Source organism: Malus domestica, chromosome 15, assembly GCF_042453785.1.
Source record: "Malus domestica chromosome 15, GDT2T_hap1".
Classification (NCBI taxonomy): Eukaryota; Viridiplantae; Streptophyta; class Magnoliopsida; order Rosales; family Rosaceae; genus Malus; species Malus domestica.
The window spans coordinates 43,377,664-43,397,818 of NC_091675.1; the positions used below are offsets into that span (position 1 = coordinate 43,377,664).

At 37.5% G+C, this 20,155-nt stretch overlaps 1 protein-coding gene across 1 annotated transcript; it reads left to right on the plus strand.

Moving 5' to 3' along the window:
• The first annotated feature begins 17,014 nt into the window (after positions 1-17,014).
• Positions 17,015-20,155, plus strand: LOC114821553 (flavonol synthase/flavanone 3-hydroxylase-like). Its single transcript, XM_029094154.2, has 2 exons — positions 17,015-17,568; positions 19,407-20,155. Exons 1-2 carry the CDS (start codon positions 17,105-17,107, stop codon positions 19,945-19,947), a joined length of 1,005 nt encoding a protein of 334 aa, XP_028949987.2. The 5' UTR covers positions 17,015-17,104; the 3' UTR covers positions 19,948-20,155.

A 20,155-nucleotide genomic window follows, 5' to 3' on the forward strand; every position in this document is an offset into this window, starting at 1 on the left:
AAGCCAAGGAACCCAGAGCTCATCAAAAGAACAAGCATTTTGATAGGCGCTTTAATATCATTAGAAGATATGCTGCCGAGGGGAAAGTCAACATCCTCAAGGTTGCCTCAGCCGATAACGTAGCAGATCCACTGAAAAAGCCAATGTCTCAAATCCAACTTAACCGCCATATGGAAAAGATGGGAATTAGATACATGGGAAGGTGGCTTTGAGTGCAAGTGGGAGATTGTTAGAAGTATGCCCATAAAGCCACTCATTTGATGTAATAGCTTTTGGAATACTTATTGTATTAAACTATTATATGTTTAATAAAGGGCAAAGCTTATTGTTAATCACTATTTATTGTATCATGTGTTTAAGCAATAAGGGAATCCAAGGAATGTATTTAATCTAAGAGATAAGTGATTTAAGTAAGTTAGATTAACGAGACCTTTCTCTTATGTTCATTCCTAAAACGTTCCTAGCCATAGGATTGCCAATTGGGTATTGACAATCCGCTAAGATTAGTATGTGTTATGTCAACTCAAGCGTGAGTATGACTAGTCTCAAGTCATTTAGTGTTGGACACTAAGACAAACACATAGGTGCTCGAAAGAGTAATTGAGTACACTGAACAACGATCAAAAGAGAGTTCGAACATACATGTCATGTAAGAACTCGTTAGTTGCAATATGCAAAGTAGTCCTTTGACCTGATACATCATAGATGTCTAATGGTTAGGTCCTTGATCTTTGATCATGTCAAAGGCATTCCATCAAGAGTGTCCACGACATTGTTGGGGTCAAGCCATCTAGTCATGTAGGCATATGAATGCATAACAAGGGATCTCTAACCTTCCATGGTGGAAGGAGAATACTTTAAGATATGATTCGGGAGTCTTTGGCCAAAGCATACGAATATGACTTCAGAAGTATGTTCCAAATCATATTCAATTGAATCATATAAAGAAGTATCACATTGGATAGTAGACATGAAACAAACTATCACTCAAACAATGTGATTAAGAGTATTGTATTAGAGAATAACCGTATTGCATTGTAATTGTAACTGGATAGGTTCTCCAACCACTTCTACTTAGCTTGGGTAGCCATGACATATTGCTAGGTGTCACTCATGGTTTGTGGAAGCCCTGAAGATTAGCAAACACTAATCTTCAACAAAGCGAAAATTGAAATGTTGTTTCAATTCACAATCGATCGTTAAGAGTAACAATCGCCCACTGCCTCGCTAATTGGAACCTAATGGATCGTACACCGAGTAAGGATGAAAGTGAAGAAATATAAATGAGATGGATAAGCAATTAAATGATTTAATTGAGAATGGTCAAGATTAATTAATTAGTTAATTAATTTTACGAAAGGTTCGTATTGGGCTTTTAAGTTAGTTTTGGGCTTCGGGGTCCAAAAGGTTTTGGTCCACTAGGCCCATTATGTTTAAGTTGTATGAAAACTAAAACAAATATGGGCAAATAGCCCAATCACTTAAGATGGCCGGCCATAGCAAGGGTAGTGGGAAGTTTTGCTTAATTGCAAGTTTGCCACTCACCTAAGAAAAGAGATATAAAAGCATCTTTATAGCTTTTACCTCATTAGGGTTTTCTTGAGACAAATATGAGAAACACTTTCTCTCTTTTTTCTCTAAAGGAGGCCGGCCACTTAGAGAAGATATAGCTAGCAATCTTTTCTTCTCTAAGTCATCCATTTCATCTTCACACCTCATCCTTGGTGTGGAGACTTAGAGACACCAAATCTTTGGTGTTTTTGGAGATCCTTTCCTCACATCCTCAAGGAGCAAAGGAGCATCAAAAGGAAGAAAATCACAAGGAAGATCCAAGGAGCTAGGAGGTGACTTGAAGGCCCTCCACTTGGGTGAATCCCTTGTGTAAACAAGGATGAGCTTCAAGGGTAATGAATCTCTAAATCCTTCCATCTCTTTAATGTTGTTGAAGAGTCTCATGGTTCACCATTCACTAGGCTTTGAAAGTCATGGGTTTTAGAATTGTTTTTGAATGCATGCCTACTTTAATTTGTTAATAGTTTGCCTATGTGTTCAAATATTCTCACATGTTCTTAGCTAGGACAAAATTTTTCCTTCACTTGGGCCATGGTGGAACCTCGTAGTGGTGGTACCACTCCGCCTATGACCACATTTAGCCTCGTGGATCGCCACGGTCCCATTTCTTGAGTATTAGAATTTTCACTTGTGGAATTTTCTAAATTTCTAGCCATTATATTTTTCTTATACGTTTTATCAAAGAACCTTTGCAAATAAAAAATTCTAATAATAAGAACGTATGAAAAATATTCAAATGGACTAGAAAATGAGAAAAGCCTTTTTATGCGAGAGTCTTCTACGAGTATGGATCTCAACTCTCAATGAAAGCACCAATTTGTGGATGCAAATTTCTTCCTCCTTGATCTTGGACAATTTTGCACCTACAAAACAATTAACACCTTAGGTTAAGGCCAAGAGCCTCACGCGCCCACAATGAATAGGGGGCTTTAGCCGAAGAACCTCCGATGCCAAAGTTAGAATTTAGAGAGAAAGAGTGTTTAGAGAATTTTGGGATTTTTGCCAAAGTGTTGGAATGAGTTTTTGATGAAAATAGGAGCCTATTTATAGGGCTAGGCTTGGCCATTTTTTCCAAGGAATGGCCGGCCCTTGAAGGAGTTTTTGTGGTTGAGATTTTGGTTTAATTAGCCAATTTATTGGCTAATTAAACCTTAAAGAATAAATTGGTGGTTACATATTTATTTAGAATAAATTGATAATCAGGTTATGAAAAGGTTATAAAGAATAACTAAATAATTAGCTAAAAAGGGGAGAAAAGGGGTAAGGAAAGGTAGGAAATAGGATGGATCCCTTTTTAGATGGGGATGGCCGGCCATTGATGTGGTTTTGGGTGGTTTATTTGATATAATGGGTGATTAAATTGGTGATTAATGGATTAATTAGGAATTAATCCATTACTTAGCCAATTAATCTCTATTTATATGAAATAATTTGTATGTTATGAAGTAATTACCTAAGATGAGGATGGATGAGATAACTATGAATTTGTTACCTTCCTTTGGGCACTTTTGACTTGGTTTAGGGATGATTGCCTGCTGCTCGCGCGTAGGAATCCCAGTATGCCTCAAGGGTATTTTTGTCCTTTTTTACCCAAGAATCTACGTGTTGCCTTGTGATTATTTTTGGCTCCACAATTGCAATGTTTAAAAGTGAGGTATGACTTTGTTATGCAACCCAAAGTTGAGGTGGTAACGTGTAATTTACCTAAGAATCTATGTTCTTTTGTATAGGGACTATATCGACCAAATCTATTGTATGTAAAATTTCCATAACGTTTTCAGTGTAAACATTATTCATCTTTTATATCTTTGAGCATAAAATTTCATACAATTCGTAATCCCATAGGAACATTTTGGCTACAATTCTAAGAAGAAACTAGAGTTTGAAGACATAACAGTTTGTAATTCATTGGTTTCCTTTTTCCCTTATAGGAAATAAAAGCTAATGGCATGACACGCAAGTAATTCATAGTGTTGAAATTACATTCTCAGCTACAAGCACCACTTAGGTGAGAGAGACTTGATTTTCCTTCAACTATCTTCTCATCAAGCATTTTTTAAGGGTGTTCCGTTCTCTTGGTCATAGGGTCACCAACAATCCAACACTCACGTTCACTATTGAATTTAATATTAAGGGATGAAATTAAAACGTTAAAATTACATATATTTTTCTCCAACCTTTAATATTGAATCCAAATGAAAGTGATCATGCATTTTTTTGCTGTGACTAGGAGAAAATTTATGCTTCAAATGAGAATTTGTCCTACATTATTTGGTATGGAGTGGTATCTCTTTCCCAAGAAAATCTTAAATATAATAAGTTTTATATAATTATTATGCGATGAGAGAACAAGCACAGTGTTGCAATACAAATTCTAATCATACATTTACTTCTTAGAGCCTTTCTTTGTCTGATTCTTGATAAATTTTTAGGTGTTAGTGAAATACTATCACGTACTGCAGTGTTATTAATCAATTCATGTAATATTGCTCATGTCGTATGGAAAATGAGGGCTTATTTTGAATAAAATTTTAATCTCACTTTGCATAAATCAAAGAATAAAAATAAAAAGTTATACAAGTGGAGAACAAAAAAAAACGAGGTTATAGTTAATTAGTTTGCATTCAAATTCCAATCATATATTAACAACTTTTCTGATGTCATTGCTCATGTTGCGTGGGAAATGAGGGCTTATTTTAAATAAAATTTTGATCTCATTTTGCAGAAATCAAAGAATAATAATATTAAGTTATACAAGTGGAGAATGAAAAAAAGACGAAAGGTGTTTAGGTACCTTAAATGATTCATGTGCTAACTAATTAATCATTTTCACCTACTCCACTCCTTCAAGAAAAAAGTTTTGGACTTATTTCTCGAAAGGGTAATGTTAGAGAGATTAAATTTGAAGACGAAGTTTTAAAAATTAAAAGACATAGATGTGGAGCCAAAAATATTAACTAGGCGACACGGTTACTTTTGGACAAAAAAAGACAAAAATACCCTTGAGACATACCGGAATTCCTACGCGCGAGCAGTGGGCAATCATCTTTCAACCAAGTCAAAAGTGCCTAAAATAGGTAACAATTTAAAGCCTATTTTATCAAATCCTTTCTATAAGGTAATTCCCAAAATCTAATTTATTCTATATGTTTTATATTCCATTATTTAGCTAATAAATTAGCTAAATAATATATTCCTTTCATATTTCCTAAAATTGACTAATTAAGGGATTAATTACCTAATCAATCCCTTAATTATTAATTAAATCACCAAATTATAACCAAAAAAAATACCAAAGGCCGGTTACCCACTAGGGCCGGCCATGCCTTTTATTTTTTTGCTTTTTGCTACCATTTTCTTTCCCTTTTATGACATTCAAATAGCTAGTTAATTAGGTTATTATTATTTGCTAATTAACTAGCCAATTATTTCCATAACTCCCCAAAATAACTAGCCCATTATCTCCATAACCCCCCAAAATAAATCATCCTTGGCCTAATGGCCGGCCACACCCTTCCTCTCCTATATATTGGTTCCCATTTTCACCAAACACTAATTCCAATTCTCTTAAAACAAAATCCCAAATACTCTAAACACTATTTCTCTCTAAAATTCTAACTTTGGCATCGGAGGTTCTTCGGCCAAAGCCCCCCCATTCATCGTGGGCGTGTGAGGCTTTTGGCCTTAACCTAAGGTGCTAGTTGTTTTGTAGGTGCAAAATCGTCCAAGATCGAGGAAGAGAAAATTTGCATCCACAATAGAAGTTGATGAGTAGTTTATTACTTAAACGTTGATAAACATGTTTATTCCTATTGGTGATACATCATTTAGTTTGCAAATTTAATCTCTAAATTTAGTCTCCATAGCATGACTCTTCTCAAAAAGCAATAGGAGAGTAAATTTGCATATAAAATTTACGAACTAAATGATGTATCACCAATAAAAATGAGCATGTTTATTAACACTTAAGTTGTAATCCAATCATCAACTTTTATATCATTTAGTTTTCAAATTTTGTCTCTTTAAGATTAACCTTTCTTAAATTAAATACTCTATAATATTCAGGGTGATAGCAAGGAATCATAGCCTTCTTGTCCAGGACTTTATGGTTCGTAACCCTTTCAGTGTGACCAGGACACGGAGTTGTACATAACGTGTCACTATACAAATGATGGGATATGTGAGTTAAAAAGTTAATAACTTAGAAAATAAAATTTCTCACCATTTATGTAAGGTGTGTGATATCCACACACCCTATTTACTTCTCACACACATTTTTAATTTTCGGCCGTTGGATCGGATGAATTGAAGAAGATCAACGGACAGAAATTATCAAGGGGTGTGTGAGAAGTAAAATAGGGTGTGTGGATAGCACACCCCCTATATAAAAACAAGTAGTGTATCACTTGTATTCTGGTAACAATAAAAAAATTCTCAAGGTGATGTAGGTGCCCCGCACGTGTGCTGTTGATGATGTGCAGCATTCTTACGAGCACTTCAAAACCTTTTTCCAGGAGTTCACTCATCTGATTAAAGTGGATGCGTAGGTCTACGGTCCTCCATTCTCATCTTCTTCGGAAGCTCTATGAGAGGAGTTTGCTAGTTGCTTTCTGAAGTTAATGTGAAAAGGAGTCTGCTAGTTGTTCTTGTTACGTCTATGCTCTAAACACAGATGGAACTTGACTAGTAATCAGCATCATCTTGGTGGGATAGCTGAAATCAGTACCACAAAATTATATGTTCATTTTTTTGTTTATATAAAATTATATAGTAATCAACATGAAACAACAACAATGAAATATAAACTTTTCTCAAAATGGTAATCTAATCGACAAATTCAAGGACCATATAAATAATTAACCTACTAATTAAATCAAGAATAATAAATAAAGAGATTAAGGACGTATCAAATGTGACTCATAAAATCTTGATGGAAAGTAAGGAAATTTCGGAGCTAGGAGTTTAATGGTTGATTAAAAAAAACTTTTTCTTTTCTTGAGTAAGAAATACAATGGCTAGATTGCATAAGGTAAAGTCTCTTTTTTTTTCTTTTTTTTTCTTTTTTTTTTTTTTGTGGTCAAAGCGGCAAATGTGTTATATTAGGGAGTCGACAGGATTCTAACTCATGCGGTGATGTAAGAGCAACATTTCTCTCCACCACTGTAAAAGGATGGAGAATAGAGATAGAACTCATTTTATTTTGAACATAAAATCTTTATTACCTATCATGCACTAAGTATACTTTAAATATAAACCTGAATTAAAATTGAGTGGGTTATATAGACTACATACATTAACATAAGCAATTGAAACATGAATTTACAAAAAAAAAAAAAAAAAACCTCCCTAAGCTACGGCCACCTAAACCTTGTAGGTGGCTCCGCCATTCAGATGGTGTAGCAATGTATCATGCAGTGCTAGACTTATTGGCATTAGGCCAAAGTCACAAATTACTCAATACACAGAACAAATGTTTTATTTTCTTCCCTGCAAGTCATCCATTAAAAAAATAAATAAATAATTCCTCTCCTCTCAAGATGACATTATTTGTGACAATCCGTCCCTACTTTTACGATTTCATTAATTTTTAAAAGCGTGAATTGACGAAAATGCCCTAGAGGCGAGATTATTGGCTTTCGTTGACCGTTAGTTTGTGACGCGTACGAACTATTACTTTATCATATACCAGAAGTACTCAGCGGTGTGAACGCGTAGATGCAAGAAAAATTGAAATCGGAACTACGACGGAGGTTTTACAGAACTACAAATCCAAAAAGTACTTTTATAAAGATTACTATTTATTATATTATTATTTTAATATTATTTTGTTATTATTTAATATTAGTTAAGGGAGATGGACGGATGAGAGAAGAGAGAGAGAGAGAAAAAAAAAGGGCCTGTTGCCCAATCAGGAAAAAGAAGGAAGAAAGGAGAAGGAGGAGGAAAGCTCAGTGAATGGGGAAGAGAGAGAAAAGACAAGGACCAATTGGGAGGAAGAAAGAGAGGACCAAGGAGGGAAGGAGTGAACAGGGGATTAGAAAACCCTTTCTCTTTGACCCGTTTCGGATCCACGACCCGACTACAGTCCAGTTCCTACACTCCTCTGGTGATTTTCAGGCAAAATTCATCGAGCTTTCACTTGGAAACTTGTTCCTAACCTCTCCTCTTCCATTTCCACCCATTATGGACAAGGATTAGCTCCTACTTCTAGTCCATTCTTGAAGGCATTACCGTCGATCCTCACCATCAAAAAGCTTCCCTTGAGCCTTGAAACAAAGCCCAATCAGTTATAGGGGCGATGGAACACTGAGGAGGAAGAATCAAAGCTCACCCATCTAAGGTTTCCGGTGGATGCGAGCTAAATTGGAGCTTTTCCTGGCCAAATTGGACTTGGCCACATGTATAAAACTTGCTCTACTCATTGAGATCTTCATTCTTGTAAAATTTCAGAATTTTTGGAAATAGTTGAATTTTTTTTGCTAGTTCGAACGGTCGATCGCTGTGTACAGTGGTGCGTGGGCCGAGGCACCCCTGACCTTCCTAGGCTAAATTTGATAATCCAATTGCATAGGTGAAGTCCAATTGACAAAATTCCGTCGTTTGAACTTAGTTTCATTAAGGTCCGCCACTTGAACAGTATAGCAATCGACAATCCGACCGTTGGATCATCACCAAACCTTAATACATTATAGTATGTAATATTTGAGGATATTAGAAACTTATGGATTGATAATCCGACATACAGATCTTCCCGAATTGGATTTGTAAGTTCGTAAAATCAAACGTTAACCACCACTTGAATTTGCAATTGGCAGAAACCTAACCATTGGATTGTAAGGAAACTTTAATATGATGTTCTAGAAGCATAATGTGGATCTTTGGAAGTTACGGATCGGAAATCCACGGTGTGGATCTTCCAGATTAAGTTACGTAGGTTTATGGACCCTACCGCCGACCTTTGACCGACGATTGACTTTTGGTCAATGGGTTTTAAATCATTATATAACGTCTTTGGGGATGTGTTATATGTAAGTTACATGTTCTATTGATAAGAATTCTAAGACGTGATTTGATAATTGTTCTAAGCGCCGATAGTTCGAGATGCCTCTATATTCGTGCTATGGAGTTATAGTGCGGACTCCAGGTGAGTGGGTCTTTTCCTTTCTATAGTGTGTGTGTGTGTGTGTGTGTGTGTGTGTGTGTGTGTGTGTGTGTGTGTGTGTGTATGATTGATAGTTTACACAAATGCTTTTAAATTGATCCATGCATTCATGCCATGATTAAATTATGTTATGAGAAATGTTGCACTGTTGTGAAATACCAAGATGATCGTACGGGATGCGCAAGTAAGTTCAGGTAAGTTTATTATGTTGATGGGAATTATTGCATCATTATGGCATGCTTATACTCATATAGTTCGCTCATCATTGCTGCACCTCGATGTTAATGCTCTCGCATCGAGCTAAGGCCAGTCTTCACGTGATTGTTTAACTCCCGCACCGCACGCTCACCTAGGATCCAAGTTAGGTGCTAGCCTGTCATACATGTCACATTAGGCGACTTCGACTCGTAGGTGACCCGCACATAGCGCTAGCCTTCAAGTGATCGTAGCACTAGAGCATATATTATTACACCTAGCATGTCGTACAGGTCACATTAGGTGACTCCGACTAGTGTGCTAACATAGATTGATGAGCCATAGGTGCAGTTGTACAGGTCACATTAGGTGACTCCGACTTGATTGCTAATATAGATTATTGAGTACATGATTATATTCATATTGTCATTGAGATATTCTACAATGGCATATTTCTAGATTTATTGTTGGCATGCATTTGATTTCATACTTATACATAGTATGATTTTCTGGAAACTATACTTATTTTACAGCGAGGGGTTACAATGTTTTCATAAAGGTTTTTATTAAAACTTTATTTTCAGACCCACTGACCCTTGTTTTTCGCCCCTCCAAACTTTGTATCGACAAGGATTCTTGGCAAGTCTCAGTATAAGTGGCTACCTTTGAGGGTATAATCTTTATCCTATCTTACTGTACTTTACTTATGCTCTGTCATCATGTGTGAAATGGGTTCATTCCCGCTCATGACGCACTCTTAAATTAAGGAACTTTTAGATTTAAATTTATTCACATTTTCCACATCACTACACTTTATGGCTTCATCACCTTCTAGGTGTTGACCAGCATGACTCGATTTGGAGTCCTAGTGGACATTCCGGGTCAGGGTATGTCATTATTATTGTAAAGACAACAATTCATCAACAAGAAAAGCTTTAGATCCCACAACAACTTGTTGGATCTATTAAAAAATGCTTCAAATACTTTCTAGAATTTATGATTGTTAGTACCATACTTAGGGCCTCCCTATTTAGACCTCGTATAAATACTCGGGGGACTCAAATGTAATTATGTAATAAATGAAGGGGCAAAAATGTAATAAGTGAGGAGCCCTTATTCTATAAAAGGACTCCTCACTCTCCTCATTAGGGGAGGCCAATTCTTAGGCCATGGGAAGAGTTCTCTCACCCTCAGAAGCTCTCACCCTCTTATCCTCTCACAAATAGAGAAATACAATATCAGTGTGGACGTAGCCCAAACATTGGGGTGAATCACGATACATCTTGTGTTCTTTACATTCTTGTAGATTTACGGTCGAATTTATGTTGTTCCAAGACCCCTCCGGTTTTGTGCATCAACATTTAGCGCCGTCTGTGGGAAACGACACGAAAAGCTATGTCGGTTCTCTCTTAATTTTTTATCTCACCACCGTGAGACCTCACCACAATATCCACCGTGAATCTCAGAACTCCAGGATTCCAGTTCCTATTGGCTCTGCAATCCCTTATGCTAATACAGTCATAGGTGCTCTGCTACCAGTACAAAGTAGGAGATCTAGATGCTTGGGGAATACCAACTTCTGCAAATCCACAAGTTTACATCAAATGGTCAAAATACAACCAATTTAAGCTTGGAGATTCTTTTTTGTTCTTACACCCACTAAGCCAAGACTTGGTGATTCAAGTGACAGCACAATCTTACGGCAGCTCTCAACCTCAAACACAACCGAACAGAAGAATTACGATTAAAGCTTCAAACTTTCCCATGAATTCCATAAAATTTGAGCGCCAAAATCCATCAGAGCTTCGAAAAAAGCCTTGAGATTATTGTTAGTAAGCCAAATATACGAATCCCACCAGCAGCAGTCGAAAATCCTAACCCTGGAATTATGCCGCCAGGACTCGTACTGACGCCTGACAGACCCTTTAAACCCTAGCGATGACCAAGCTCTAGGTCGGGTGGGTCGCGGCACAAAAGCGGTGGCTTCTGGCTTTCCTCGTCATACTCTCCGCCTCCACCGTGATCGCTTTCTTCATCAGAGCTGCCTTCGACACCTACAATCTCAACGGCCTTGACGTCGTCAATAAGAGGGTTTCGTTGGGTACGCCCATTGGAACCAGTCCTAGCCCCCTCAACTTCATGAAGTCCAAGCTAGTGATATTGGTCTCCCTTTTGCTCTAGCCTTGCTCTGCTTCGAGACCCAGGTTTAGAACCTCGAGAAGATTCGGATAAGTGAAACCAAGGTTCATGAGACCCAGGTTCATGAAGTCCACGGTAAGAGAACCAGTCATAGCCCCATCTCTACCGTTGTGAGTTTTAATCGAATAAGTGGTGAGTTTGGATGCTAACGTGCGCATGGTGCGAAGAGGTGACTCCTCCGAAGCTCAGTGCGACTTACCCAGTAGTGATCAAAACCTGTTTCTGCTCCCTCAGATTCCACCACAAAAGCACATGGGTAAAGGATGGGTACCTCAAATTCAAAGCCACTAATGCAATTTTACTCCACCACTGGTCCTACGCACCTCAAATCCCATCTCTGCGAATAACACTGGAAAAGCAAAAGCATAGACAAGATTATTTTTTCTTATCTTATTATTTATTCTATTAATCATTCCTTGTCTGCCATCTGCAAAAGGGAAAAGAAAAAGAAAAAGTAAAAAGTAAAAGCAGAAAGCAAAAGAAGATAAAGAGAAGTAGACATAATTGTGGTGGTGATGGCATGCAGAAGAGGGAATTATAGGCGTGACCCATTGAGCAAAGGGTCGGATTTATTTTTGAATGATGTAATTTATTTTTCGTATCTTTCAGAGATATCTGTATAACCCCATCAGAGGGTAATAAAAAAAAAGGGCAAGCCCAAAATAGAAGGCTGGAATGTTATGTGGAAGGCGAAGGCCCATATGCCCAAAAGAGCCAGCCCTATGGCTACAAAATTATTCGGCACCCTACCGCTATTATCACCAACCAGGTGATCAAAAGTACGTCCCGTACTCCAAATTTATTCGGCACCCTGCTGCTATTATCACCAACCAGGTGATCAAAAGTACGTCCAGTACTCCAAAATTATTCGGCAGCCTGCCGCTATTATCACCAACCAGTTGATCAAAAGTACGTCCAGTACCCCAAAAGTTATACATAAGCATCACTCATGTCAATCATGCATAAACATTCATGAGCATCACTCATGTCAATCATACATAAACATTCATGACCATCATTCATGTCAACCTTCATGAGCATCACTCATGTCAACATCCATAAGTATTACTCAATCAACATAAACATTCATGAGCATCACTCATGTCAATCCAGCTTCAAAAGCTTCATTTACAGAGCTCTAGCTTCGAAAGCTTCATTTACAGAACTCCAGCTTTCAAAGCTTCATTTACAAAAGCTCCAGCTTCAAAAGCTTCACTTGCAAAGCTTCACCTACAAAGCTTCAGTGCAGGGTATACAAAATACTGCCTCCTAACAACCACCACTTCGGCCCATAAATGGATTCAATTTGAAGTCTCCAGCCAACAGACTCTATTGACTAAAGACTTGGGGGACTACATTATGTACCATATATTGGGCCTCAATTGGGCCTCAAGAAAAATACTCGGGGGACTTAACCCATTATTCATGTATTGAGAAGCGAGCCCTTATTTTATAAAAGGGACTCCATCACTTTCATTAGAGAGCACCCATCACTTATGTATTGAGGAGCGAGCCCTTATTCTATAAAAGGGACTCCCTCACCATCATTAGAGAACATCGCCGCTTGTTGAGCAACCGCATCGCCGGAAGCATCAACTCTAACCCACCATTTATGTATTGAGGAGGGAGCCCTTATTCTATAAAAGGGACTCCCTCACCTTCAAACGCCACAAGCCGAGCCAACCAAGACAACATAAGCCACAAGCCGAGCAGCCTCGCAACATGTGCTACTTCTAGTTAAATATCATTTCACATTGAGCACCGCCTCATATCGAGCATTAAGTTCTAGACGACATCTAGTTACTTCGACCTACACATGGACTGAATTTCAAGTCTCCGGCCAAAAAACTCTCTTGACTGAAGACTTGGGGGACTACTATTTGTACCATACTTAGGGCCTCCGTATTTAGACCTCGTATAAATACTCGGAGGACTTAAATGTAATTATGTAATAAATGAAGGGGCAAAAATGTAATAAGTGAGGAGCCCTTATTCTATAAAATGACTCATCACTCTCCTCATTAGAGGAGGCCAATTCTTAAGCCATGGGAAGAGCTCTCTCACCCTCAGAAGTTCTCACCCTCTCATCCTCTCACAAACAAAGAAATACAATATCAGTGTGGACGTAGCCCAAACATTGGGGTGAACCACGATACATCTTGTGTTCTTTACATTCTTGCAGATTCATGGGTCGGATTTACGTTGTTCCAAGACCCCTCCGGTTTTGTGCATCAACAATGTTGTTTTCACACGTCTAATACAAGCGATATTAGGGTTGTGGAGAAACTTAGTACAAAAATCAGATGCATAATAAATGCTTTTAATCACTTTGAGTTACAAGCTCGAGTATCACAATTTAACACTCATGTTTAACAATAATATTTTTTTAAATATTTTTATTAATCACAAGCAATATTATTATTGCTTTAATCTCAATGTTCTAAAAGATAATAGTCACTAGTCGGGAGGCAATGAGTTGTAGATAAAAAGAGATGGTGGGGACCATTTAAAATAAGGGGAGTTTTAATGAAACATGCTTAACTAGACTTTTTCTTTACAAAAGTTATGTACATACTTCAAATTTAATGATAAGGACAAAAATGTTATGTATATACTTCTAGCGCTTGTTTGATTGTGTAAATCATTAGTAGGTTGTATTTATGATACTAGAAGATTTTTTTTCCTTTAGGATTGTATTACTTGCAAGGTAAGGAATCCTCCTTGGTTTATAATAAATAAAGGCACAAGGACTGAGTTAATAACACACAAAATTCCTCAAACCTTTTACTCTATCTCTCTTCCCCTATGTCGCACCTCTCTCTCTCTTTGATAAAATAGGTCAAAACATGTTATCAACATGCTCTTGACGCTGCGCTAAAGAGAATTCATCCATCTTCAATAAGGAGAGTACTACATTTCAATTATTCTTATTTCATTTTATAGAATTCATACACTTTTATTGATTCAATTTATTTTTTTCTTGTGTTAAACGTGATACAAGCTCTAAAGATGGAAATATAAATTGTGCATGCATTATATTCAAAATATTACAATATTATGTGAATTGAATACTCGTGAATAAGCAAAGAAGAAAGAAAGAAAAAAGGAATTTTGAAAGCTTAGCTCACATTGGAGCCACGACTTGAAGTCGCGCCTGAAGCCGTGCCAAACCAAACCGAGTCGACAAGTGACTGTTTAATAAAAAAATGCACGAGTCGTGCATGAAGCCGTGCCAAATTGAGCCACAAGCCACCAAGGCTTCTGCCACATTCAGCATTTTCTTGACCTACAGTAAACACATCCATGGCCAGCAGCCATGGTGACACTGGTATGCCACCCACACATGTATAACAATGGCTTGAATTTTTTCTCGTCGTCCTTGTCATTTCTCCAACCAATCGTGGGTGTCCACGCCCAACACAATCGTCATCGTAGATCCTCTGCCGTCTCTGATCCCTAAATTGCATCTCCTGTCATCTTGTCTTTCGAGATTCCATGGTGACGTTCTTAATCTCGCGACCACCTTAGTGCGCCGACAGTAGCATCGTTATGTCTTCTCCAGCGAGTAAAATAGACCCTAGGTATTTGGGCTTGATACGTGGGCACAAGGGCTTACCAAGTGAAACCTAGAACCTTTAAGACTTATGGTGTGGGTCAAACTAGTGTGACTACAGCCTTACAGGGTTGAATTAGTTTTTTAGCCTAGATTTTTCTCATGGCTAGCCGATAATGGGCCTTGTTTTCCTTCCTGGCTTGGGTCTCTAGACCCATAAAGTGCCTGCGTTTTATATTCCAGATAATAAGCCCATATTTAGGCCTGGTTGCCTCTTTCTAACGCTAGCCAGATGCGTAGCAAAGGCAAACTTAAAAAAAAAACAAAAAAGGAATTACAAGCCTAACGGGGCTTGCACCATAACCAACCTTCTTTATTTTAAATTGGGCCCAATTAGTGTTTTTTCTTTTGGGCCCTTATGAAAAACTGCCCCATTTAATGGGAGTTGTTTTTCACTTTTTCTTTCTTAGCCCAATATTTGGCCCTAGGTTCTATAAACCCCAATCTTCTCTTGCTGACCTACAATCTAGTCAATTAAAATAATAATTTATTTTTTAACCTAAAGCTCCACACTTTTAGGCCCCATTCCCTAAACTATCACATAAAGGGTTCCGAAGCTACCCACAGTTATATTTGTTTTCAATTGCTTTATTGTCTTGTATATAGAAACCTAAAGTTGAACCCGAAGCTACCCACAGTTAAACTTTCACATAAACCAACAATCCATAATGTTGAACCCGAAGTTTCGAAAAAGTGCTATAGAAACCTAAAGTTTCTTAACACACATCACTCATGTTGAGACTGGAAGTTCTCTATGATTAATATGTTTAAATCAAACCATGTCTTAAAACCTGAATGTTCCAACTTTGATGCTTATAGGGTCGGCAGCCGAAAACATTTCTTTCAAAAAAGTAGATGAATCTGCATAGTTACTATAGTTATACGTTTCAGATTGGTGGTTCACCAAACTTTTGACTATAGGGCATGTAACCAGGTGCTCTACTTCTTGATAAGCAGTACATAGTTATGCGGGCGAGAGTTTTAGTTTATAACCTTTGTAAAGCGATTAGCCATAGGATTGGCAATCGGATGTCTTGCTTACAGAAGCAGACGAGTCTGCGTGACCACTTGGTTGTGAGCTTTGAACTCTTGGGCATTGAACTGCTAAACTTCGTTGAGCGTTGTTGCCCCCCTGACTGTGTGATGCTTAGCTGGTCATCAATTCTTCAATCTTTTGAGTTGTATGGCCTTCATCACAACATACTAGTGATTTTTGGTACACAAAATTCGCTAACTTAGCTCATCAAAAGTGCGTAGTTGTATGAAATTTCATGGACAGTGGTTCAAAAAAACATTTTACACTTTATGTAACCGATTATGTAGGTTGTGTAGCAAGTAGAATAACACTTTAGGAATCAGTATGAACATAAACGCCACTAACTTGCCACAGCAGAAATATGCAGTTGTCTGGATATCATGTTCTTTAACCCAAGATGTTGTTTTGCATTTTGTAGTGCGTAAAACTCTTAGGCTGCATAGCATGTCGGTAATGGCTAGACATCTATATGGGCACACGAATTGCTTAACCTTTAACAAAAGTGTGCAGTTGTATGAGTATTTGTGGCGAACTGCTTGAAAGGCAAGCAGTAAGCAATTGTCTGGAATCCGTAGGCTGCTCGACAAACCAGCACCGGCTTTAGGGTTCCAAGATTACATAATCACTTTGCGCGACAATAAGGAGCCTAATCGTCAATTTCAGAAAAACACTTTGCACAGCGAAGACTTCATCGTGCGATTATCACTGACAATTACAAAATCACTTTGCGCGACAAATATTTTGTTTCATCGTGCAAAGATCCATGACGCGACAAAATATTTAGTATTTATTTTCTTTCGTCGAGAAAACAGTTTCTCAAAATGCTAGCATTTACAAGATCATCAAACTTTGCAGTTTACTAGCTTTTTCAAGTAGCATAGATTTGTCTCGTACTTTGTGCTACTTGAAAAGGCTAGTTAACTCTGAAGTTTGATGACCTTATTACTATTACTTTGAGAAACTGTTTTCACGACGAGAGAGAATAAATACTTAAAATCCATATTTAATTAATAATCCTAATACAAATTAAATCAATATTTAAAGATACCGTCCATAATTAAAATAATTAAATTATTCGTCCATAACATCTAAATAATGTTAGGTTGAATTGAAGAGCACGTTCAAACCTACAGGTTAATTATTTCATGGATTACTGTTTGGTTGAATTGAAGATTAGGTGCACGTGGGTAGCTAACCGGCTCTTCTAAAGGTAGCACCACAATGCATATGTAGAGTATCTTCACTCATTATATATGTCTTTTACCATAACATCCAAAAAGGCGTAATAAGATCAAGACTGTCAAACATACAAAAAAGGCAACAAAAAATGGGGGAAACGGAGGTGGAGAGAGTGCAGGCACTGGCTTTGTGCGGGTTGAACCAACTTCCGGCCAAGTTTGTTCGCCCCGCCCATGAGCAGCCTGAGAACAGCAAAGCCTTAGAGGGGGTCTCAGTGCCTGTTATCTCCCTAGCTCAGCCTCATGATGTTGTTGTGAAGAGGATGGCGGAGGCAGCCACCGAATGGGGTTTTTTTCTTATCACTGACCATGGCATACCATCGTCTTTGATCCAACGGTTGCAAAAAGTTGGTCAGGAGTTCTTCCTTCTCCCACAGGAGGAAAAGGAGGCCTATGCGAACGACCCTGCTAGTGGGAAGTTTGATGGATATGGCACTAAAATGACAAAGAACCATGACGAGAAGGTCGAATGGATCGACTATTTCTTCCATCTTACTGCGCCTCCATCAAAGGTCAACTATGAAATCTGGCCTAAGAACCCTCCATCTTACAGGTATATATCTCTAACTAACAATAAATAATTCATGCATATAAAGCTCAAGATTTGTAACACATTTTTCTTTACTTCTTGAAACTAAATTTTCCTAACTAAAACCCTTCTCTTTTTTGTTTTCTTGACTAAAACCCAATGACTAGACTCTAGCTAAGCAAATTTCTTAAGAGTGGTGCTATGCCCACCCATCTTATTTTGATTATCATGAACCTTGTCCAGATATATAGATTGTTTTCTCGTTAAAAAAAATTAAACAAAATTACCCAGCAACTCCAAATATCTACAGCAGGCAGGAGCCCCCTCTCCAAAACATTCCTAAAACCATCACTTGCAACACCCCCAAATCCTCAGCCCAACCGCAGCTTCACTCATAGTTTGATACTGCTCTGGTTTTCCCCAACATCAGATTCCTTTAAATTCAATATATGGTAAGTATCCAATTGTCCCACAACACCAAATACGATCGGTTTTTAGCTTTTTTCCGCTTTCTTTGTTAAGTTAAATTCCTAAACTACCACTAATAATACGTGAATGTGGTTTTTGGACCTGTTACTTGTTATATCTATATAACTTTATGAATTTATTTTACAAAATATTTCATGCAATTCAATGTATTAACTTTCAAATTGTTGTAAGGTGCCGATTGAATCATAATACTGCTACTTTAATTCTTTTGTGCATTAACTATACAACTTATTTTTCCTACCAACACAACAATAAACCTAAAATGGCTTCGGCTATTGCATACTCCAATCCCTAATGCACAAAACAAATTAAGCTAAGCTCCGCGCAACTTAAACCTACAAAATAGTCTAATATACCTATTCCATCACACCAAAATTTAGGGGGTGTAATTTACCTACAAAATGGTCTAATATATATACCTACATGATTTATGTGCATTAGTTTACAAGTTTATTTAGTTCCCTACCATAACAAACCACAGCATATTATTTAATATTACTATTTTTTTTAACAGGTACATTAATTTAAATGTAGGTAAATTAGTATAATATTTTAGATCAGTAGGTAAATTAATTTAATCTATATGCAGGTAAATTATAGTATAATATTTTATACCAATAGGTTATGTTGTTAGTATTTTGTATATGTATATTTTACAATTAGAAATATGGTCTATATTTCATGTGGGGCTTGTTGCTCAACATAATTACGGTGAGAAATAACATTTATTGATATGATTCGGTATTGTGGCACAAGTTGTAAGTCCATGGATGCTTATTTGAATCTTAGGTTTTATTTGGATGTTTAAGTTTAGGTGAGTTTTTATTTAGAAAATATGAGTTGGAAGGGTAAAGTACGGCTACACTACTCAAACTTAATTAAGAAATTTACTTAGTCGGAGCCTAGCTAGTCATTGAATTTTTGTTGTGAAAAATATATTATGGTGTATTTTAGGTAAAGAAAATTGAATTTCAAGGATAAACTCACATTTTCAGAAAATTATTTGGGATTTAGTTTTTATGTTTGAGTGGCGGACAAAGTATATGGAGGGATGGAGAACAGTGTTGGGAGGTGAGGGAAGAAATTTCTTCTATATACTCCCCTCCATGACATAAGACAAAAATAAAAACTAAAAAACAGAAACAGAAATCAAATGGTTGTAAAACAGGTTACTTATGCAAACATACCCCGCTTGAGAGCCGTAGTAGCTAAATTGGATGTGTTCTCTCCTATGCATTTGAGTTTTAGTCCTCTCCCTAACTATAGATTAACTTAAAGTTATCGTTTTTTAATTAGAAAAATGAATTTTATACAACGATATATATTGGGGGAGGAGGTTTGTGCTGTCTCACAATGTTTATATGACACTGTAGGGAAGTGAATGACGAATATAACAAGGAAATGCTAAGAGTGACAGACAAGTTACTGGAGGTGCTTTCAGAAGGTCTAGGGCTGGAAAGCAAGGTTCTGAAATCCCATGTGGGAGGTGAAGAAGTGGAACTGGAAATGAAAATCAACATGTACCCACCATGCCCTCAGCCCCAACTAGCCCTTGGAGTTGAGCCTCACACTGACATGTCAGCCCTAACCCTACTCGTCTCGAACGATGTTCCCGGCCTTCAGCTGTGGAAGGATGACAACTGGGTTGCTGTAGACTACCTGCCAAATGCGGTTTTTGTTCACATTGGTGATCAGATGGAGGTCTTGAGCAATGGCAAGTACAAGAGTGTTCTTCACAGAAGTTTGGTGAATAAGGAACGTACGCGCATGTCGTGGGCCGTGTTCATTGCTCCTCCACATGAGGCTGTGATCGGGCCTCTACAGGAGCTCTTGGATGAGCAAAATCCTGCCAAGTACTCGACCAAAACGTACGCCGAATACCGACACCGAAAGTTCAACAAGCTCCCACAGTAGGAGTAATTTTATTTCCCTTTTCCGTCTTATATTCGAATAATCCCTTCAATGGTGATCATATGTTGTCATCAAGTATAGGTGAGTTGGATTCATTTGCTTTGTCATCGATTTGTATTGTTGTATCATTTGCTCAAGTGCCCATTTGCTCAAGTGTCCATGAATCATATGTGAGTTCTGTTTCAAACTTTAATTATCATTATATTTTATC